The sequence below is a fragment of the Macaca mulatta genome, chromosome 1, assembly GCF_049350105.2.
Source record: "Macaca mulatta isolate MMU2019108-1 chromosome 1, T2T-MMU8v2.0, whole genome shotgun sequence".
Classification (NCBI taxonomy): Eukaryota; Metazoa; Chordata; class Mammalia; order Primates; family Cercopithecidae; genus Macaca; species Macaca mulatta.
In genome coordinates this window covers 116,263,189-116,287,134 of record NC_133406.1, presented here as the reverse complement: position 1 = coordinate 116,287,134, position 23,946 = coordinate 116,263,189, and the positions used below count along the sequence as shown (strand labels likewise).

The following is a 23,946-nucleotide window of genomic DNA, read 5'->3' as shown; positions in this document are numbered from 1 at the left end:
TATTTTCAGAAGCTGAAGCCTGAGAATGACAATAACAGTCAGCTTATATAATTCATTACAACTCTCACTGATCCATAAAAGAACCGTCTAGGCTGGGTGCAATGGCTCATGCCTGTAATCCCAGCACTTTGGGAAGCTGAGGCGGGTGGATCACAAGGTCAGGAGATTGAGACCATCCTGGCCAACATGTTGAAACCCTGTCTCTACTAAAAATACAAAAATTAGCTGGGCGTGGCAGCGCATGCCTGTAATTCCAGCTACTTGGGAGGCTGAGACAGGAGAATCGCTTGAACTCGGGAGGCAGAGGTTACAATGAGCCGAGATCACACACTACACTCCACCCTGGCGACAGAGCTAGACTCCTAAAAAAAAAAATTAACTGTATAAAATGAATTTTTCTACTACAAGCTTAGTGAAGTATACCGTTTTCTTTTTTTTTCTTTTTTTTTTTTTTTGAGACAGAGTCTAGCTCTGCCATCCAGGCTGGAGTACAGTGGTATGATCTCAGCTCACTGCAACTTCTGCCTCCCCGGTTCAAGTGATTCTTGTGCCTCAGCCTCCCGAGTACCTGGGATTACAGGCATGCACCACCATACCAGGCTAATTTTTTGTATTTTTACTAGAGATGGGGTTTCACTGTGTTGGCCGGGCTGGTCTTGAACTCCTGGCCTCAAGTGATCCACCTGCCTCAGCCTCCCAGAGAGCTGGGATTATAGGTGTGAGCCACGGCACCCAGATGAGAACATCTATTTTCACAGCATCTACAGAGATTGGGTGCATGAGCCACCATGCTTGGCCCAATAGTTTAAATACCTTAAAGACAGCTCCTTGGATACAGTTAATTGAATACAAGACAGTAAATAGCCAAAGCCAAACAGAAATACCTTGGGGATTATCCATAATTTCAAAGTATTAATCCTTTTCTTTTTTTTTTTTTTTTTTTTTGTTGAGACGGAGTCTCGCTCTGTCGCCCGGGCTGGAGTGCAGTGGCCGGATCTCAGCTCACTGCAAGCTCCGCCTCCCGGGTTTACGCCATTCTCCTGCCTCAGCCTCCCGTGTAGCTGGGACTACAGGCGCCCGCCACCTCGCCCGGCTAATTTTTTGTATTTTTAGTAGAGACGGGGTTTCACAGTGTTAGCCAGGATGGTCTTGATCTCCTGACCTCGTGATCCGCCCGTCTCGGCCTCCCAAAGTGCTAGGATTACAGGCTTGAGCCACCGCGCCCGGCCTAATCCTTTTCTATTTCTTAAAAATGCAGATTAAGTACTAAAGAACATAAAACTGTAGTGCTTGCCACAGTGTTCAGTTAATCAGTAGTCAATATTTATGGAGTGAATATGATACATATTTATTCGGAACCAAACCAGGAAAAAAGTTACCTGTTGGAAGCTGTCTCTTAGAAGCTGCTGGTCTTCAGGATGACAGAATTCCACAATATTCTTTCCTAAGAGTTCCTAGAAGAGAGAAAGAAAAGTATGATATATACTTTTTTTTTAAGATGGAGTTTTGCTCTTGTTGCCCAGGCTGGAGTACAATGGCGCGATCTTGGCTCACTATAACCTCCGCCTCCTGGGTTCAAGCAATTCTCCTGCCTCAACCTCCCAAGTAACTGGGATTACAGACATGTGCTATCACACCTGGCTAATTTTGTATTTTTGTTTAGTAGAGACAGGGTTTCACCATGTTGGTCAGGCTGGTCTCAAACTCCTGACCTCAAGTGATCCACCTGCCTCGGCCTCCCAAAGTGCTGGGATTACAGGTGTGAGCCACCATACCCAGCCAAGACATATACTTTTATGGTCATCTAACTGGCCTGGCCCATCAGCTGCGGACCTGGATTTTATTTCTTCTGTTTTGATCCTAAGATTATAGTTAAGCATGGAGGGAAAAATAAGACAATAAACAAAAGATGAAATATGCTAAAAGAAGACAGAATCTGTTAAGGAGCTGGCTTCTAAAACATTTTTCTTTTTCAGAATATTATATATTTATTTTAATGAGATTATAAATTTTAGGTATAATTTATATTCATAATTCAGCCTTTCTAAGTTTATGATTTGATGACTTCTACTAAATTTATACAATTGTGCAATGATTACCACAATCCAGTTTTAGAACACGTTCACTGCCTCAAAAAGTTCCCTTGGACTATCTGCAGTCACTCTCTGTTCCCACTCCCCTCCCCAGCCAACCACAAATCTGCTTTCTGCCTCTCTAGTTCTGCTATTTCTACAAATTTCATATAAATAAAACAAAACAGTATGTGGTCTTTTGGGTCTAACTTCTTTCACTGAGCATGGTATTTTTGAAGTTCATCTACATGGTTGCATTATCAGTAGTTTATTCCTTTTTATGCTCAGTAGTATTCTAACATGGATACAACACAGTTGTGTATTCATTTACAAAATGTTAATGGACGTTTAAATAGTTTCCATTTTTTGGCTATTATGAATAATACAGATATGAACTGTGTACAACTATGTACAAATCTATGTGTGAACATGTTTTCATTTCTCTTAGGTAGATACTTAGGAATGAAATTGCTAGGTTATAGGATAAGAGTATGTTTAACTTTGTAGGAAATTGCCAAAATGCTTTTGCAAAGTAGCTATACCATTTTACAAGTCTATTAGCAATGTATGAGGGTTCCTTCCAGCTTCTACACATTTTCAACAATACTTTTTGATTATAGCCATTCTAGTGGGTATCTCATTGTGATTTTAATTTGCAGTTTCCTAAGGGTAAAAAGATGTTGAGCATCTTTTCATGTGCATAAATGCATATTTATTCTTTGGTCAAATGTCAAGTCTTGTGCCCTTTTTTACCAGCTGTTTGTCTTAATGAGTTATTTATATATTCCTGGTACAAAGCCTCTTTCAGATATATGATTTGTAACTATTTTCTCTCCATTTATGTCTGGTTTTTTTCATTTTCTTAATAATATCCTTTAAAGACGGCAAACTTTAATTACAATTAAATCCAATTTATCATTTTTTTTCTTCTGTGAATCATGCTTTTAGTGTCATGTAAGAAATCTGTTGCTTAACTCAAAATCACAGAGATTTTCTCCTAGGAGTTTATTTGTAACTTTAGCTCTTACACATTTAGGCCTTTGAGCTGATTTTGTAAATTGTATAAGATAAGATCTATGTGTTTTTATTTTTGGGTGTGGTTTATTTTTTTTTGCATACAGATATCGAATTGTTCCATTTGTTAGAAATATTTATTTTATCCATTGAATTGTCTTGGCACCTTTGCTGAAAATTAGTTGACAAGTATAAGAATAGACCTTATTCTGATCTATTGATCTATGTATCTATCCTTACACCAACACCACACTGTCTTGGTAATAGCTTTATAGTTAGTGTTGAATCAGGTAGTGTACATTCTCTTTGTTCTTTGTTTTCAAGACCTCTTTTTCACCAACCTCTTTCACATAGCCACAGCCAGAAGTCTTTCCTTCCCACAACCCTTTTAAAAGTTTATATGATGAGTCAATTCAGAGATGGCTAACTGGTCTGTTGCATGAGTAAATTATAATAACTGGTGCTAAATCTGCATGTTTTATGGGCCATTATTCATTTAGGTAATTACGTGAATTATCTAAATGTGGCTATACTGGTGTAACTAATTAATATGAGTACCTTTGAATCATTATCTGTATTAATATGAATAACAAAAAATAAATACATATTTGTACCTGCTGCTCCCACCTGGTTTGACAAGCCGTATTTCTCTACATGAGATGACAGTCCTAATAGGAAGCTGAAAATAATGTTAGGTACTAACAGAATATGATGATCTCTTTTTCTCAACTGAGGTTGGTATGTTTTGGCTATCTTAGGAACTACATGATTACATAATCTCAAAACAGCCAAAGGAAAATGGAGGCCTAGGTATTAGTGATGTAATAGCTCCAGCTCCTCACCTGCGGTTGGTAGCCAACAGTAGCCACACAGCGGTGATCCACAAAAGTGAAGATTCCCTCAATGTTGTGTCGGGAGATGAACTCTGTTGGTTGACAAACATTACTCATGTCTGTACAATTGGGAGAACTAGTTACCTGAGAGTGAAGAGATAAAAATGAGGTAAAATGACACCAGTCTTTACAGATGTATTTCCTATCTCCTCATGGTCTTTTGCATACACATAAGATTCCGTTTTAGGACTTTCTAAACGTTCACATTTTATCCAAAAAGGAAAAAAAATGACAATCACAATCAGACAAGGCATAAGGTCTAGCTCTACTCCCAAACATTTACACTTTACCAAGTTAGTAAAGTAAGAATAAAGTTTATTCAACCCAAAATCCACATACTTTCATCTAGCTAGGCTGAGCTCATTACTCAGGCTGATATGGTACAAGTAACCAAGAAACTTATCTATACTTATGAAAAAAAATCAAAATAATTCCACTTTTCTAATGTTAGTCAGGTAATGATAAAATGAAAAGGATCTTTCTTCTTTTGTACAGGGGGAAAGGAGATTAACTGGCAATTGAAAATTAAGCATAGTAAAGCTAAAATTAAGACAAGGGGAAAAAGATCTCCCTCCTCTCATGCTTTTCAACTTCTACTTAAGTCCAAGAATAGCAATGGTCACTATAAATGCCATATTCCTTCAAATTTTTACAGTTTTGTGGAATTCTTCATTTGTATTCAGAAAGTAAAAGAAAATTAACAGGAATGAGTCCTGAAGATTTTTTCTAATTGAAAGGGGATATACATATGGAAAATTCATACTTGCCTGCAATCTGCCAATGGCCACTAGGCAAAACTTGCTTCCCTGGCCAGCCTCTGGGTCATCATCTGGGAGGGAAACACCTTCAGAAAGGTGAGGTTAAAAGGTTTAACAGGGACCTCCAACTCAAATGCCTTCAAAACTCAGACAAGTAAAGATTCAAAATAGACCTATTTATGGGCCAGGTACCGTGGCTCACGCCTGTAATCCCAACAATTTGGGAAGCCGAGGTGGGCAGATCACTTGAGGACAGGAGCTTGAGGCCAGCCTGACCAACACGGTGAAACCCCATCTCTACTAAAAATACAAAAATTAGCCAGGCGTGGTGGCATGCGCCTGTAATCTCAGCTACTTGGGAGGCTGAGGTGAGAGAATCACTTGAACCCAGGAGGTAGAGGCTGCAGAGAACCGAGATTGCGCCACTGCACTCCAGTCTGGGTGACAGACAGAGTGAGACTCCCTCTCAAAAAAAAAAAACAAAAAGCAAAACAAAACAAAATACATCCAGTTATGAAGAGGCTAAGCATAAAGCAATAGAGAATGATAAATAAGAATAAAAATAAACAATTACGTAAAATTTACCATATATGCCAGTCATTGTTTTAAGTATTTACATATATATTGATTCCTACCTTTTACCCATGTTAATTATAGTAAACTGGAAATACAAGTCCTACCCAGAGTATTCTAAAAAACTATGCTGGCCAAATAAGGCATATATGAAGACATCCATTCTATGACCATGTTATAGGCAGAAAATGTATGCTTTGCCTCATCTGTGACTTTTAAAGTTAGCAAGCAACCCAAAATGAAGTTATACCAACCATCAATAGTTATTCATGTCCCTTGGAAAAGAGAGAAACCAATGTTTTACAGAGAAAAGGAAGAAGACTGCATTTCTCCCCTATTGTTTGCACAGTTTCTTTTTATCCAGAAAAATAGTACTCCTTGATGCTACACAGAGGTACGAAAGATAACATACTTTAAATGTATGGATTATGTAGTATATAGACTAATTCAAATGTCATTACTACTTCAGTGAAATTTTTTTTAATTACATTAACTACTTTTATTGGGTACCTGCCACATGCCAGGCACTGGGCTGGATGCTTTCCTTAAATTAAATCTAATCCTCACAAAACCCCTATACAGGATGTACTAACTCCAAATTACAGATGAGAAAACTGAGCTTTATAAAGGTCAAGCAACTTACCCTAGGCAATGCCACTAATAAATAACAATGACAGGAATCATACCCAGGTTTTTCCACGTCCAAAGTTTAACCTCTTTCTGAAACACATCACCTTGCTTCTCTTTTCTCTTAGTTTCTGTCTCCCCCAAATCCCTACTTTCCAATAATATCCATGCGGCAGGGAAGTAATAAAGTTGCTAAGATTTGGAAACTCTGACAAGCCAACTTAAAACGTTGATCCCTGCAACCCAATCACCTTTCTCACATTCCGTGTTTGACCTCAAGTTCTAGTAAAGCCAATCTGCTCAAAGCTTGATTTAAAGCCTTTGCAGAGAATATCCTCAATAAGTTATTACAATAAAGGCATTTCCCCCTTTTCCCTCAAAGTCTTGTTCCTAGTTTAGAAAGCTTTCTCAAATTAACTGCATTCAATGTCTATGCTTCTTTGCAAGAAATGCTTAGAACACATACGTTCAGTATAAATTTGTGCATTTAAAGACCACATTCTGTGACATAGCCAACACTGAATCATTTTCCAGCCTGAATTATCTATCTCCTCAACTGGAATAAAAGCTCAATAACGGAAGGGAAAGATTGTGTATTTTACTTTCCTATTTTCTTTCATATTATACAAAAGTACATTTCATATACCAGGTATATAATAAATATTAGTTTTCATGGACTCTGTGAGAAACCAACGGCTCTAAGGGGAAATATCTACTGTTTCACTTTCTTACCTGCTGGGGGCCAGGCCTTGATGTAGCCTGTGCAGTGGACCACCACGAAGTGAGGTTCCCCATCCTTTACAGAGCCAAGTCCATTCCTAGAAGAGTTACAGGAATTAGAAAAAAAAAAATCTACCCAGTAAAACTCAAAGGGCAATGCTGGCTTAGTACCTTTAAGTTTAGGCTCTTAGGAGTTTACAAAACAGGATAATCAGCTTTCCCACCCAAAAATGACCACCACATTTTTACCCTTGCCAAAGTAAAGTAACCAAAAGGTATGCAGTAGGAGGAAAGCAGGTAAAATAGCATAGCAACTTCCTTAAACAGGATTTTCAAGAGAAGTTTTAGAAGTTTAGGAAAATATTGCCAGAAAAAAAAGTAACTGGGAGGTAAGGGATGAAAGTGAGGGCTGCTGAAGGAACAACTACAGTAAGATAGGTAAAAATGTGATGATCTCTACAGGTATTTGGCCATCCCTTTGGTTTTCACCACTTAGGATCTCACCTGCATCTGTTCCTCACAAAGCTCAGCCTATTCACAGAAACTGGGTCCACAGAGCTACTGCCACACCTGTTTCAAAGAACAAAGAGATTAAAAGCAATCAGGCTGCACTATCAAAGAACTTTCCACAGTAATAGCAGAATAACAGGCTCTGGATACAATTAGACATAGAAAATTGGTAATGCTTCTAAGAATGAAGGATAAAGGTAAGTCAGGTTTAGTATTTCTAGAACTTTTAGAATTTGAAGTCAAAATGTTCCATATATTCTTCAAATGCAAATATTCTCAACAACAAGAGTTGGTAAGCTTTTTCTGTAAAGTACCAGATAGTAAGTATTTTCAGCTTCATGGGCCAGAAGGTCTGTTGCAACTAGTCAACTCTAGCATTATAGCATGAAAGTAGCCATAGATAATATGTAAAAATATGGGCATGGCTATGTTCCAATAAAACTTTATTTACAAACAAAGGGCTGTGGTTTGCTTACTCCTGCTCTACATTAACCACAACTTAATGTAATTGCTATAGTTCATTATTATCTCACTCTTGCCTATGTCTTTGCATTAGCCATGTCCACATATTGGGATACTCCTGCCAATGCTACTTTCCCTCTCCCCATTCTATAAAATAAAAATAAAAGTTACATAGGGTTAATACATGTCATGCTCTGTTCTAAATATCTTTACATATATTAATTCATCTAATCTTCATAACAACTTTATAAAGTCAGTATTAACATTATCGCCATTGAGATGATTAAATCAAAGCACAATATAGTCATGTAATCATCCAAGGTTTCAGAAGATAGCATCAAAGCTAGAATTCAAATCCACAGAATATGGATTAAAACAAAATCCAGCAGTCTGAGTCTAGAAGCTACTCTAAGTTACAAGCTGGGCACAGTGGTTCAGGCCTGTAATCTCAGCACTTTGGGAGGCCGAGACAGGCGAATCACTTGAGGTCAAGAGTTTGAGGCCGGCTGGCCAACATGGTGAAACACTGTTTCTACTAAAAATACAAAAATTAGCCAGCTGTGGTGGCATGCGCCTGCAATCCAGCTACTCAGGAAACTGAGGCATGAGAATCGCTTGAACCTAGGAGGTAGAGGTTGTAGTGAGCCAAGATCATGCCACTGCACTCCAACCTGGGCAAAAGAGCAAGACTCTGTCTCAAAAAAATAAATAAATAAAAATAAAAATAAATCACTAAACCACATAATGTTCAATTTTGTGCCTCTCCAAGCAAACCTTTAATATCCTACCCATAATTTCTAGCAACCATCCTTTTAGTACAATGTAGTCAATTTCCATTATATAACCTGAATTTTGTGACCCCAAGATGTCTTTTGTACCTGTTTAGAAAGGACCACCATCTTTTCTACAGAATCCTAAAATATACAGTATATCATTTATAAACACTAAACACTAACTGAAAGACATAGGAAGTCTCAAATTTCTAACCAAAAACAAAAAGAAGAAATGGTCTGAGTAAATGGATATTGCCTTGTGTTTTAATGGGGAAAAAGTACAGGTTTTGTAGTCAGACAACTATGAATTAAAACAAAATCCTGTATCAAACACTATGTAATAGTGGGAAATTCATTTCTTTTTCTCTTTTTTTTTTTTTTGAGACAGTTTTACTCTTTTTGCCTAGGCTGGAGTGCAATGGCACAATCTCGGCTCACTGCAACCTCTGCCTCCTGGGTTCAAGCAATTGTCCTGCCTCAGCCTCCGAGTGGCTGGGATTACAGGTGCACACCACCACACCCGTCGAATTTTGTATTTTTTTTTAGTAGGGACGGGGTTTCACCATGGTGGCCAGGCTGGTCTCGAACTCCTGACCTTAGGTGATCCACCCTCCCCAGCCTACCAAAGTGCTGGGATTAGAGGCTTCAGCCACCGCACCCAGCCAAGTTCATTTCTTTATATATGTTTTTCCATCTGCAAAACGGTAACCATCAATCTTACACTACAGGGCAATTGTGAGGATGAAATAAGATGACAGAAAGCACCTATCATAGTGTCTGGCAAGTTCAGAAACATTAGTTCCTTTACCAAATACTTTATTCTGTGTTACAATCCATCTGGGTAGGGAGAGTTAAGTTTAATCCACTGGAGCTAATCCAACTTAACTCCAACAGAAATAAAACTCTCAGCTCTTGATCCTTCCTATACCAAATCACAATCCTCAGCTTGACACTCACCTCATTCGGCAAATAAATGATCTCCTTGAGCCCATACACATTCTCATGGAAGACTGTTGACCTTCCTTTTTCACTGTTCCAGTCTTTAGATCCAGGATACGCCCTGAAGGAGGATGTGAAGAGCAGTCTGGAGTGCATTTTTGTGTGTGGGGAAGAGGGGGAGAGACACTGAAGGCAAAGATAAGTAAGCATCCTATTCATGCCCTTAATCTCCTTGCTTAGAACTGACCAAGCAGGAGATGATTTTTTTTTTAAGTCTAAAATACTTCAATTATCATCAATGAATCTCACTCTTAAGTTCAAAGGCAGCACTGAAAATAACATTGTGCAAGGAAAAGTAGGAGTGGAAAGTAGTATTAGAAAACAAGAGGCAAGGCTATATTCTCATGCCTGATTATTTGTATACACATACAGACATACATACAGAGTAAACGTCAGTGGTTGAAAAACAAGTAATTTTCTGTAGTCTCAGCTAATCAGGAGGCTGAGGCAGGAGGACTGCTTGAGCGCAGGAGTTTGAGGCTATAGTGTGCTATGACTGTGCCTGTGAAGAGTCACTGTACTCCAGCCTCAGCAATAAAGCAAGACCTTGTCTCAAAACAAAACAAAAATAAAAAATTTTACAAATAAAAAAACCAAGTAATTTTATATGTTATAGAAACATATATATCTGTTTGTCTTCTTTATTATATAGAAACGAAGAACAACTTTTGGGGAAAAGGAAGAACTAGAAAAATGAAATCATAAAAACATACAGGAGGGGAAAACTGGTCAAGTGCAGTGGCCCATGCCGGTAATCCCAGCACTTTGAGAAGCCAAGGTGGGAGGAATGCTGAAGACCAGGAGTTTGAGACCAGTCTGGGCAACAGACAGAACCTGTCTCTACAAAAAATTTAAAAATTGGCCAAGTGTGGTGACATGAACTACTCCTAGCTACTCAAGAAGCTGTAAGAAGGCAGATCACTTCAGCCCAGGAGAGTTCAAGATTACAGTAACCTATGATGCACCACTGCACTCCAGCCTAGGCAAGAGAGTGAGACCCTGTTTCTTTTTGGGGGGAAAAAAAAGGAGAAAAACTAAAGATCAACAACACTAATATGAGTATATTGAAATTTCTTGCATTTTAACTACCAGTTTTTATCTGCTTCCACTTTAAATTTTTTTCTAGAGTTGCTCAAGAATAGATATGACTTGTTTCCTCTAGCCAAACTCTGGCCAAAAGACTGAACATAATAAAATAGGGGAGAAAAAAAGAACAACAGTACAGATACAAACAACAACATAAAACACCTTGTACACCGACCAATGACCATATCTATAGAATAAAAAGCTGTTATCATTGAACCTAGCACAAAGCCAAGCACTAGGAGGTAGAAAAAATACCAGATAATTATCCATACAAATGAGATAAAAGCATGGGTAATTCCCTTAGTATGGAAAAAAAAAAAAAAAAAAGTACTGTAAGTTTGGCTTTTACTGTTCTATTTACACTAATATTAAGATAAATGTAAAATATTATCATTAATGAAATATTTTCTAAGGATGAGCCACAAAGTAGATAATCTCATATGGATAAAAAGAACTCCTTTATATTCATTAAAGGAGAAAATTCTTGAAGTCTTGCCAGAGTCAACAAACCAATTTAAAGGCTAAAACATCTCTTAAGCCTCAGGAAAAAAAGAAGAAAGGGCTTCTCATTCATTTCCCATACACATAACTCTCACCTGTCAGGGCATTTTCCGAAGTGGAAAGCTGCTCACGAAGTTTATCCACATCATCTGGGTGCACCTGATCATAGAGTGTGCTGCCAAACCATTCAGACTGTGGCTGGTTCAAAACAGGAGTCACGGAGTCAGAGACATACACCACCCTGCCTGTCTCACATGAGACAATAAACAGAAAGCCATCTGCTGCCTCCAAGATCAAATGTTTCAGTTCCTGCCCAAGAAAAAGAAATAGAAGTTAATATTGAACTCTGAAAAAACAAGTATTTCTATTCACAGGAAGAAGTAAGACACTTCAGGCCATATGCATCTCTCCATAAGCAACTGCTGGCTCACACCTGATCCACAGTCACAGGTTTCCACCCTAAACGTAGTTACCTTCAAAAATAAGAAAGTTTTTTCTAATACATATTTCTTCACTTTCTCTGTCACTATCCACCTCTTCCTCTCTATCTCAGGATTCAAGAAGAATAAAAAGGCTTGGGCTAGGCACAGCGGCTCACGCCTGTAATCCCAGCACTTTGGGAGGTCAAAGTGGGAGGGTCACTCGAATCCAGGAGTTCAAGACCAGCCTGGACAACAGGGCGAAACTCCGTCTTTACAAACAAACAAAACAAAACAAACAAAAAAAACTAGCCAGGTGTGGTGGCACATGACTGTAGTCCCAGCTACTCGGGAGGCTGAGGTGGGAGGATCACTTGAGCCTGGGAAGCAGAGGTTGCAATGAGCTGAGATCACACCACCGCACTCCAGCCTGAGTGACAGAGCAAGAGACCCTGTCTCAAAAAAAAGGCTTACCATGAACAATAATTGACTTCTTAATTCCATACTGTCTGGTCTCTTTTTAGGACCTTGCTTGACAAATATTCCAACTTTCTCTCTTTCCCCTGAGGCCTATAAAAATGATCAGGTTTTCTCAATTCTATGTAAATCTTCCCTCACTTTGACCCATCTCATCTCTCTTTTTCAGCAGGAAGCTTATACTAAGAATAATGTTATATTCACTGGCTTTATCCTCTTACCTTTCAATTATTTCTCAATCCCACGTCAATCTGCACTCTAAACTACTGTTTTCCTGTTCGGTTTGGTTTTTGTTCTGCCAGGAACAGCATACATATATTTTTAAGGAGGTTACTAATGTCCTCCTAAATACCAATTCAAGTCCCTTCTCCTGGGTCTTCATCACTTTATTCAACCTCTCTGCAGAATCTGACAATCTTGTCCATCTTATCCTTTACATTTTATTTTTTCCTACCTCCTTCTATGAGGCTGTATTCCAATTTTTGCTTCCTCTTCTGTTTCAGACTTCCTTTCCTTTGTTCAAGTCTTAAATGTAGACATTTCCAAAGTTCATCTTAAGTTCTCTTTATTAACACCATACTTTCTTCCTGGGAAATCATATTCACTCTTCCCCACTACGAAATAATATCCAAGTCTATATCCCTAGACCTGACTAATTTTTTTTTCCTGAGCTTTCAGCAGACTTGACTTTCAAGTATCTGCAAAACATTTATAAATATTCTACTAGCAACTCAACATCAACATTCCAAAACCTGAATCATTATTTCCCTCTTAAAAAAACAACCTGCCACGCTCTTCCAATATTCTTTCTTAACAGCACCCTCCCAAGCTGGAAGCCTCAAAATCTAACTATTCTCTCACATTCCAGTGATAACTCAGTTTTATCAATTCTACTTTCCAATGCTTTGTCACTGTCCTAGTCATCTTTTGCCAAAACTAATTAAGTAATTGCCCTGCTTTCAATCCATCCTTAAAATGCTACCAGATCTGCTAATACATTTTTGATGTCTCCCCACTGCATAAAAATTAAAATCTAAATTCTTTAACACCTAAACATTCCATCATTAGATCCCAGCCTGCCTTCCTATTACCTCCCAAAAACATGCTAAAACACTTGACTTTCTTTGCACAACCCAATTATTCCACACTTCTTTTTTTTTTTTTTTTTTTGAGACGGAGTCTCACGCTGTTGCCCAGGCTGGAGTGCAGTGGCGCGATCTCGGCTCACTGCAAGCTCCGCCTCCCGGGTTCCCGCCATTCTCCTGCCTCAGCCTCCTGAGTAGCTGGGACTACAGGCGCCCGCCACCGCGCCCGGCTAATTTTTTGTATTTTTAGTAGAGACGGGGTTTCACTGTGGTCTCGATCTCCTGACCTTGTGATCCGCCCGCCTCGGCCTCCCAAAGTGCTGGGATTACAGGCTTGAGCCACCGCGCCCGGCCCTATTCCACACTTCTAAGTTTTTGCTCAAGTGATTCCCAAAATCCTCAACACTACTCCCCAACTCATTTTCCATATCTGCATTTCTACAGGATTCATTACTGCACTTCCGTTATAGAACTAGTTCTATGTTTAATTTATTTATTTACATGTCTGTTTCCACCAGAAAACCATTTCTCTTACCATTCTTTCTATTTCTCACAGCACAACACACCTGGTTTGCCCACAAAAGGTGCGTAACTGGAGTTTGTTGAATACCTGCACATGTACTGTTAAAGCATATTAACTATTTCAATGTATGTAACTATAAAGCATGTACTTTTAAGTAGACCATCCTATTTGGAAAAATTCTTATTCCATTTTCTCAAACTATATTCTCTCCTCCTTTCTAATCATTTGATTAAATTGGTGACATTAAGGGCATACTTGATTGATACTGAAGTAAATTTTTTTCTTTCTTATACCTCCTACATTTTCCAAATTTTTCTGTAATGATCATGTTATTTTAATAACCAAAATAGAACATGGCTTCCTTACCCTCAGAAGTCTTCCCTAACCATCCTCACTCAAGTCTAGCCATTCTATTCACTTTAGCCATCCCTTTGGTATATGTCTATCTAGTCCCACATAAAATTACTAATTAAAAAATACAATTCCTGGCCGGGCGCGGTGGCTCAAGCCTGTAATCCCAGCACTTTGGGAGGCCGAGGCGGGCGGATCACAAGGTCAGGAGATCGAGACCACAGTGAAACCCTGTCTCTACTAAAAAAAATACAAAAAATTAGCCGGGCGCGGTGGCGGGCGCCTGTAGTCCCAGCTACTCAGGAGGCTGAGGCAGGAGAATGGCGGGAACCCGGGAGGCGGAGCTTGCAGTGAGCTGAGATCCGGCCACTGTACTCCAGCCTGGGCAACAGCGTGAGACTCCGTCTCAAAAAAAAAAAAAAAAAAAAAAAAAAATACAATTCCTCTCTTTATGCATTTTTCTGTCATTTTCTGTTGTATCCTGCCACTCACGTACTTCATATTCAGATGAAGCTCCTAAAAGGCAGAAAATCTTTATGCCTTCTGTTTTTCATAGTGCATCAAATGTAACAGAGCACATCCCAAGCAACAATTAGACTCTCAGTTATTGTATCACCAAAAGAGGGACAGATTCATTCTATTACTAAAACTAGAAGCTGCTTCAGGGATAAGAAATAGATTTCTTCCATCTTCTATAACCCTAAAGGCAAGGAAGAAAACTGGTTCCATGGACATAGTCATTCCCTCTGTGAGTCCACTGTTCTTCTTCCATCCTATATGCTATATTCATGAGTCAAGTTCTCAAATATTAATACTTATTAGTTTGTTAAATGGTTTTCACAACTCTTCTCTACTTCTCATTGTCCCAATGCTAATTAATGTTATAACTAAGAACTGAAATTCATTTTCCCATTGTCTGACTTTTTCCTGAAAAGCTGAATTCTTGTCCAAAAAACGAAAACTTTCAAGAGATTCACCCAGATTCTAGACTTTCTCAGAACTGTAAGTCCCAGAGACCTGATCAGTGAGGAAAGATGGCTTATAGGAGCCATCAGTGGATGTGTTGCCAGTTCCCCGCAAGGACTTCATGTGAGAAACTGCCATGCGTAAGATGGTTAACTTGTCTGGTTTTCGAGCCAGGGCACTACAGGTGGGTACCATATCTGACAGTTCTGTGATGTAGGCTGTCATCTTGTTCCGTCGCCGCCGTTCAATTTCACTGTGATTTTCCCTGCATGGAAAGAGAGAGAAGCCCCATCCAGGTGGTCACATCTGGTCATTTGGTAGCAGGGAGAGTGATATGGACACCAAGTGTGCTGCTGAAGAATGTGGTATTCAGATTTAGTGATGCTTAAGTCTCAGCAGTTAAAATAAGGTTTGCCAACCTTCTCATGCAAAGCAAGCATGAAACAGAACTAATAAGGCAGACAGAGAACAAGCAGATAATACAATTCCCTTCCCCCTATTTCCTGGAAACTTCACATCATTTGCAAATTACCACTCCCTCAGAAAAAAAGCTGTTTTAAGAAATGACAGGCCAGGCATAGTGGCTCACGCCTGTAATCCCAGCACTTTGGGAGACTGAGGAAGGTGGATTACTTGAGGCCAGGAGTTCAAGACCAGCCTGGCCAACATGGTGAAACCCTGTCTCTACTGAAAATACAAAAATTAGCAGGGCACAGTGGCATGCCCCTGTAATCCCAGCTACTTAGGAGGCTGAGACAGGAGAATCACTTGAATCCAGGAGGTAGAGGTTGCAGTGAGCCAAGATTGCACCACTGCACTCCAGCCTGGGTGACAGAGCAAGACTCCATCTCAAAAAGAAAAAAGAAAGAAAGAAAGAAATGACAATATTTCTAAATGCTGATTTTACTCACTTAAGTTCCATTGGAACATATAACCTCAGCTTGGTTAACTCCCATGTTGACTAATTCAACTATTTAAAGGCCAGAAAATAAAAGGATCAATTTTTGCCAACTCCAGTATGTAGCTCCACAGCTGATACAAGAATTGATGGTATAGATTTCCTTGGTCTATAAAATATGGTAAGTCTCTCTCTTATTTGCAACATTAAAAGGCAGAATTTGAAGATTTTGAAGTTTTATTTGGCCCATTAATGCACAAAGTCCTACCTTCTTTATCTGGGTGTGCTGCCAGTGCACTCAACTTCTTACAAGACTTAAGATACACCATCTACTAAAAGTCCTATATGGGTCCCCCGTCTGGGACGAAGTTAACTGGAGAGCAGGAGTAGAGTGGAGAGGAGGATGATTAAAGGTCTGGCAAGAGACAATTTGAATCTCACCCAGGTAAACAGACCACAGCTCCAACACTGACTTCCTCAAAATTAAGACAGAAAGATATCACTGTTAACAGGAATCCAGTAGTTTTCCAACAGGAATTTTTTAAAGCCCATTAAATTTCTCAGTGTCCTCCATCAGGATGCCTCAAGGAGATAACCAAGCAACATGCTGCATTTCTGCTTCTACTCAAGTATTTGCTAGAAATATTTTCTCTCTCTCTCTTTTTTTTGAGATGGAATCTCGCTCTGTCACCCAGGTTGAAGTACAGTGGCGGGATCTCGGCTCACTGCAACCTCCACCTCCTGAGTTCAAGCAATTCTCCTATCTCAGCCTCCAGAGTAGCTGCAACTAAAGGTGCACGCCACCACGCCCAGCTATTTTTTTTTTTTTATTTTTAGTAGAGATGGAGTCTCCCCAAGTTGGCCAGGATGGTCTCGATCTCTTGACCTCGTGATCTGCCCGCCTCAGCCTCCCAAAGTGCTAGGGTTACAAGCATGAGCCACTGTGCCCGGCTTGCTTTATCTCTTTTATTTATTTCTGTTACCACCTAAGAATTCTACTTGAACAAAAATTATTTGTCAAAAAAAAAAGAAAATTAAAAATCTAACATAAATCTCTTTTTTCTGAGAAGAGCAAAGGGAGGTCAAGTACGTAAGTGACTTGCCCTAGGCTACTCTCTTCCCAATATGATGTTTTCTCCACCACATCATGCCAAATCCATTTTCTGAATAGTGAAAGGGTTAGTAAGAAGCTCGAGTTAAACTGGCAGCAAAATGAGTTTGTGGCCCAGATTAAAGAGGAAATAGTAGAAAAAAGGGGGAAAATAGTAAAAATAGGTATCAGCATCAATGATCTATTTCCTAAGTCACCCCCAAATCACGGATACTAGAAAACAGAAAAGTCTATGCATATTTCTTCTGCAGTATTTCTGCATTACAAACAACAGTCTCCAAAGAGAATTCCAGAGTCTCCTTTCTAAATGGCAAAAAGGGTCTCAACACATAGGCCCATATTTAGTTACACTTTGCCTAAGACATAAAATTCTACTCTCAAACATAAAGCACTCATCTTCCTAGTATCTGACAGATTTCTGACACGTAAGTACAGAAACCTGGTCTTTTAAATAGCCACATCAAGGAAACTAAAACTTTTCTAGAAAACTACCACAAGAAAGGATTAGATCACCAAAGCAACACTAGTTCTGTTGTGAGAATAATCTAGGCTGTGAGTCTTCATAAGAAAATAGGTGTGAGTTTCCTAGAGGTGTGGAGTAAATGCTGAGGCCTAAATACTGGGAGCTAATCACAAATACAGATATATTTGTGGTTTTCTGATAAAAAGAGTATTTCCCTGTTAAAGCACCAACTGGCACAGCTGCATTACTTCTAAGAGCTTTTTGTTCTGTGAAACTTAGTACTGACATAAAGAAAAAAAGAAAAAAACTTAATAGCAATTTCTTAAATCCCTAAGCAAAGTTCCCTCAACTCACCCACTTTCTGATGGGGAAAGCCAAAGTTCCTGTTACACTCAAACTTCTAAAAAATATTGTCCTCTCTTGCCACAGATAAGGAAAAATACAAAGAGAAAGGGGAAGAAAAGATAGAGTAAGAAAAAGGATAGAAAAAGCAGCAGCATCTGCTTCATCATGCTAAAAGACACTGTTCTCCTACCTGGCAAGTCTCTCTTTATCCGCAGAGCTCTGCTCATCATCCGACCTAAAAATAGAATTAATGAACTAAGCTAAAATCAAAATAAAAAAGAAGGAAGGAAGGGGGGAGGGAGGAAGGGAAAAAAGAAAGGAGGAAGGGAAAGGAAATGGAGGGAGGATAAAAAAAGAAAAGGAGAAAGAAGAGAGAAAAGTATATAGAACTAAACAGATGCAGAGAAGAGAGGAGGGAAATGAATTATAGGCAGGAACCTTGCCTGTAACTCTACAAAGTCATCTGTTAGGATAAAGAAAAAGTAACTTACAAGATAAAGGTCAACATAAAAGCAAAGCCAATATATATTGTAAATTAACATGATCTAAACACAGGAAGCATTTTGCCAATCGATCTCTGTAGGAACCAAAGATATACAGAGTCTGAACAAGAACAAACAAAGGGAATTCAGGAATACCATTTTCATACACTGCTCCCAATCTGGAAAGAAAATGATAGCCACATGTGCTATTCTATAATGACAAAATTAAAGACAGAGTAAATTAAAGATGATAGTATCAAACAAGTGATCACAAATACAGTCTCTCTGTCTCTCACACAAACAACACATGCATGTGCCACACAATGACAAAATAACCAACCAGACTTCACTAGAGAAATTATATAAATAACTCTAAGAACTAGGTTTCTGGCATGTCTTCTATTATTGATTTGTTCCTAAAGTAATTCTTAACTTTGATTCAGTCCCTTTGCCATTTCTCTGCAGTATAGCCACACAGGAATGGATCAAAAGTAACAATTCCCCCTCCACTGGAGAAGGATACAAAGAACCATCACTAAATTTTTCCAGAAAACTGAGATACTGTAATGATAGGTGGCAACTGAAGAAATAGCAAGGTGTTAGCAGGCCAATGTATCAGGAATGTGTCAATTCCATTTTAAATACATTTATATAGATAAAGAAGCCTCGAATAAAATGTCTAAGTATGACAGGTTAACAAGCTAAAAGATTATTTAGCTATTAAAAATGACGAATACAATAGCCTTATCAATATATGGGAATGTTTTTATAAAATGGTCAATAGACAGAAAATAACACAGTAACAAGGAAGAAGAATGTAAAAATTTACGCATATATTCTGAGGACAAGAGAAGGAGAAATAAGTGATATTCAGCAGTTTAGAGTTTTACATTCCTTGGGTTATTTCTTCTAGATAGTTCCTTAACAAACTACAAACTTCTTTTTTTCAAAAAGTTGAGCAATTTTCAGCTTTTAAGACCCTCTATTGGCCGGGCGCGGTGGCTCAAGCCTGTAATCCCAGCACTTTGGGAGGCCGAGACGGGCGGATCACGAGGTCGGGAGATCGAGACCATCCTGGCTAACACGGTGAAACCCCGTCTCTACTAAAAAAATACAAAAAAAAAAAACTAGCCGGGCGAGGTGGTGGGCACCTGTAGTCCCAGCTACTCGGGAGGCTGAGGCAGGAGAATGGCGTGAACCCGGGAGGCGGAGCTTGCAGTGAGCTGAGATCCGGCCACTGCACTCCAGCCTGGGCGACAGAGCGAGACTCCGTCTCAAAAAAAAAAAAAAAAAAAAGACCCTCTATTGAATTCCCAAGGAGGATATGTGAGATGCACTACCTTAACAAATCATATGAATGAATTCTGTTGTTTGAAAAAAAGTTAAGCATCTAAAATTCCTATTTCTACTGCCCCTACTACTACAGATCCACAATCCCTTATCCACCCCAGTATTTCTGAATGAAATATATGCACATTAAGCAGGACAAACGAAGACTAAAATCATTCACGCCATGTTTTCATGGCTTTTTGAAATTTCATCAAGATACTGTGGACCTTTACTACCAATAATATTGATGGTCTGACTTTTTAATGAAGGTTGAAAAACTATCCTCCAAATATCTATGATTAACTTCTCATTTTAGAGATGGTTCACATTCTAAAGACAAGTGTCTACTTCAATTAACTTTGATAAACAAATTATTCTTCAAAAACCTCTTAACTTCACTCCTTTCCTGTTGCCACTGCCAATCTAGCCCAGGCCCTCAAGATTTTTTTTTTTTTTTTTTTTTTGAGACGGAGTCTGGCTCTGTTGCCCAGGCTGGAGTAGTGCAGTGGCGTGATCTCAGCTCACTGCAAGCTCCGCCTCCCGGGTTTACGCCATTCTCCTGCCTCAGCCTCCCAAGTAGCTGGGACTACAGGCGCCCGCCATCTCGCCCGGCTAGTTTTTTTGTATTTTTTAGTAGAGACGGGGTTTCGCCGTGTTAGCCAGGATGGTCTCGATCTGACCTCGTGATCCGCCCGTCTCGGCCTCCCAAAGTGCTAGGATTACAGGCTTGAGCCACTGCACCCGGCCGGCCCTCAAGATTTTATAGCTGTCTTACTATTTCAGCAGCTTCCTATCTATCTCCTTATAGTCCAACAGTCCATCCCTTTAATCAATTCTATAACTGCTACCAGAGAAATATCCCTACAATGCATTTTATATAATATCCTCTAATTCAAAGCCTGAGATTGCATCTCACCATTTCAGAATAGTTTTTAACTATTTCCCCTGATATTTCTTATGTCTCTACATCAATGGTTCTCAAAGTATGTTCCCGAGACCAGGAGCATCAGCAATGAATAAATACTAAATGCTAAGTGCTCAGTTAATCACTGGATTTTGAAATAACAGATTATTCATTTTTCTGAGGTAGCTGCAAACTTAATTTATAAAAAAGAAATAATTTATTGCCTAATATTTAATAAAAACTTTCTAAAAAGAAAATTGACATTTGAGTTAAGAAGAATTTAATAAAAAACAGAGTATATTTCATCATCCTGATAGGCAATTTAAACAAATTTAAGTTGAGTTAAGAAGAATTTAATAAAAAACAGTATATTTCATCATCTTGATAGGCAATTTAAACAAATTTAAGTTTTTTCACTCAAAACTTTACTTGCCACAAAAACTGTTTCCTTACTGTCGTTTTTTTTTTTTTTTTTTTTTTCTGAGACAAAGTCTTGCTCTGTCACCCAGGCTGGAGTGCAATGGTGCCATCTCTGCTCACTGCAACCTCCGCCTCCCAGGCTCACGGAATTCTCATGCCTCAGCCTCCAGAGTAGCTGGGATTAAGAGTACCCACCACGATGCCTGGCTAATTTTTATATTTTTATATATTTTATATTTTTAGTAGAGATGGGGTTTCACCATGTTGGCCAGGCTGGTTTTGAACTCCTGACCTCAAGTGATCCACCCGCCTCTGCCTCCCAAAGTGCTGGAATTACAGGCATGAGCCACCACTCCTGGCCTCTTACTGTCATTTTTAAAAGAACAGGACCAACCAGGCATGGTGGCTATGCATATAATCCCAATATTTGGGAAGCTGAGGTAGAAGGATCACTGAAACCCCAGAGTTTGAGGCTGCAGTGAGCTATGATCATGCCACTGTACTCCTGCCTGGGAAACACAGTGAAAACAATGTCTCTAAAATGTCTCTAAAAATATACATATATTAAATGTCTCTAAAAATATACACATATTAAAATAAAATAATAGGCTAGGCACAGTGGCTAATACCTATAATCCCAGCACTTTGGGAGGTTGAGATGGGTGAATCACTTGAAGTGAGGAGTTCGAGACCAGCCTGGCCTACATGGTGAAAGCCCATCTCTGCTAAAAAAAAAATTATTACAAAAATTAGCAATTAGCCAGGCATGGTGGCACATGCCCGTATTCCCAGCTACTCGGGAGGTTGAGGTGGTAGAACAACTTGAACCCAGGAGACAGAGGTTATAGTAAGCTGAGATTATACCACTGTACTCCAGCACGGGCGACGGAGTGAGACTCTATCTCAAAAAAATAAAATAGGCTGGGTGCAGTGGCTCACACCTGTAATCCCAGCACTTTGGAAGGCTGAGGCAGGCGGATCACAAGGTCAGGAGTTCAAGACCACCCTGACCAACATGTTGAAACCCCATCTCTACTAAAAATACAAAAATTAGCTGGGCGTGGTGGCAGGCACCTGTAATCCCAACTACTCAGGAGGCTGAGGCAGGAGAATCGCTTGAACCTGGGAGGTGAAGGTTGCAGTGAGCCGAGATGGCGCCATTGCACTCCAGCATGGGCAACAGAGCAAGACTCTGCCTCAAAATAAATTAATTAATTAAATAAAATAACAGAACCATTATCTGTATTCCTATTTTTGTAAATCTATTTAATAATAAATGCAAACACAAAATCCATAATTTGTGTTCCTATGGAAACCTTGCAAGCACATTGCTTTAGTTATCACATACACAGAAAAACATTGTATAAAATATACTGCCAGTCTGAAGCCATGTCACCTGAACATAAATGATAGTTACAATACTAAGTTTCCCATACTTCCAAACAGGAAAGAGATTGGACAAAGAAATTCAGTCTCATCCAGAAAAAATTAAAAGTTAATATGCTAGGATTGTCTGGTTCTACAACATGGATCATATTATATGATATATTACCTACTACTATATTACCTGGCAAACCGTTCCTTATCGTTAGACATCTGATCATCATCACACCTGAAGGAGAAAAAAAGGATTGTTTCAAAGCATTGCACTTGTTATATCTATTTCACTCTGAAATGAAAACTAGAAAGGGATGAAACTATTCAATAGAAAAAAAGCTAATGGAAAAGCATCACAAAGTGATAGAAATAGCAGCACCCCACAGAACTTAAAAGACCCACAACTATTATTTGTCAGGTTTCTGGTATTTCCATTACCCTTACCAGACACACCAAAAAAAGATGATGATCTAATGACAACACAGCTGACTGGTCTGTCAGCACAATTCTAAAGTAAGGGATAGCTTTGGATTTTTTTTTAATTATGGCAAAAAACACATAAAACTTACCACATACCATTTTTAAGTGTACAGTTTAGTGTTAACCATATTCACATTGTTGTGCAACAGATATCTAGAAGTTTTTCATCGTGCAAAACTGAAACTCTATATTCATTAAACACCATTTTCTCATTTCTCCTTCACCCCAACCCCTAGCAACCACCGTTTTACTTTCTGTGTCTATGAATTTGACTACTTTGTAGATAACTCATGTAAGTGGAATCATACAGCATTTGTCTTTTTGTTACTGGCTTATTCTTTCAGTATAATGTCCTTAAGATTCATCTATCTTGCAGCATATGACAGGCTTTCTTTTTAAGGCTGAATAATATTCCCTTGTGGGTACATACTACATTTTCTGTATCCATTCATCTGTCAGTGGACATCTGGGTTACTTCGACCTCTTATCTATTGCACAAAATGGGCCAATAAACATGAGTGTGCAAATATCTCTTTAAGACTCTGCCTTCAGTTATTTTGTATATATATACCCAGAAAAAAGAAGGGGGAGGCTGGGAACAGTGGTTCATGCCTGTAATCCCAGCACTTTGGGAGGCCAAGGCTGGGCAGATCACCAGGTCAAGAGATCTAGACCATCCTGGCCAACATGGTGAAACCCCATCTCTACTAAAAATACAAAACTTAGCTGGGCGTGGTGGCACGCGCCTGTAGTCCCAGCTACTCGGGAGGCTGAGGCAGGAGAATCACTTGAAGGCGGAGGTTGCAGTGAGCTGAGATCATGCCACTGCACTCCTGGTGACAGAGCAAGACTCCATCTCAAAAAAAAAAAAAAAAAAGAGAAGGGGGAAAGTGAATTTGGTGGTGCTTTTCTCAGGCACAACAACCCGACTTGGTAAGATAAACTATGATAGTCTTTTTTTATGACTAGGAAAAGGATAAATGAACTTCTCTTTGGATCTGCATGTAGTTGTGACTACTGGATTTTGTGGAAGCAATGACTCATGGTTAGAGCTAATTCACAGGTATAAAAAAAGACTAGTGGTTACCCTCATATCTTTCATACACACAGTGAAGTTCCACTAATAGCATATATCATTATAATTCAGGATTAAAATAGGAGGAATTCTCAATAAAGTTGTTTGAAAAAGTCTGTCTTCTCCAGAAATTGAAATCTCTTCCCTTCTTCACATTTATTGAGACTCATTAAGTCTCAAGAGACCTCTTAGAGAATTATACTTCCACTTGCAACTATTTCTTTGTGATGGCCAAGTCACGGTTGTTGTTTTC

The 23,946-nt window shown here is 39.1% G+C and overlaps 1 protein-coding gene across 33 annotated transcripts in view; it reads right to left on the bottom strand.

Moving 5' to 3' along the window:
• Nucleotides 1–23,946, bottom strand: part of ARNT (aryl hydrocarbon receptor nuclear translocator) — a 67,508-nt gene that overhangs the window by 16,883 nt on the left and 26,679 nt on the right. For 10 of the 33 annotated variants that reach the window (XM_077948176.1, XM_077948182.1, XM_077948198.1 and 7 more), the window contains exons 4-13: nt 22,329–22,373; nt 17,817–17,861; nt 14,861–15,074; nt 11,084–11,297; nt 9,360–9,462; nt 7,162–7,227; nt 6,670–6,755; nt 4,747–4,823; nt 3,929–4,063; nt 1,380–1,454 (exon numbers count right to left, since the gene is read on the bottom strand). In XM_077948176.1, coding sequence (XP_077804302.1) covers nt 1,380–1,454; nt 3,929–4,063; nt 4,747–4,823; nt 6,670–6,755; nt 7,162–7,227; nt 9,360–9,462; nt 11,084–11,297; nt 14,861–15,074; nt 17,817–17,861; nt 22,329–22,373 — 1,060 coding nt within the window. Of the gene's footprint in view, nt 1–1,379; nt 1,455–3,928; nt 4,064–4,746; nt 4,824–6,669; nt 6,756–7,161; nt 7,228–9,359; nt 9,487–11,083; nt 11,298–14,860; nt 15,075–17,816; nt 17,862–22,328; nt 22,374–23,946 lie in introns of all 33 variants that reach the window. The other 23 variants (XM_077948149.1, XM_015151751.3, XM_015151758.3 and 20 more) reach the window with 6 other exon arrangements.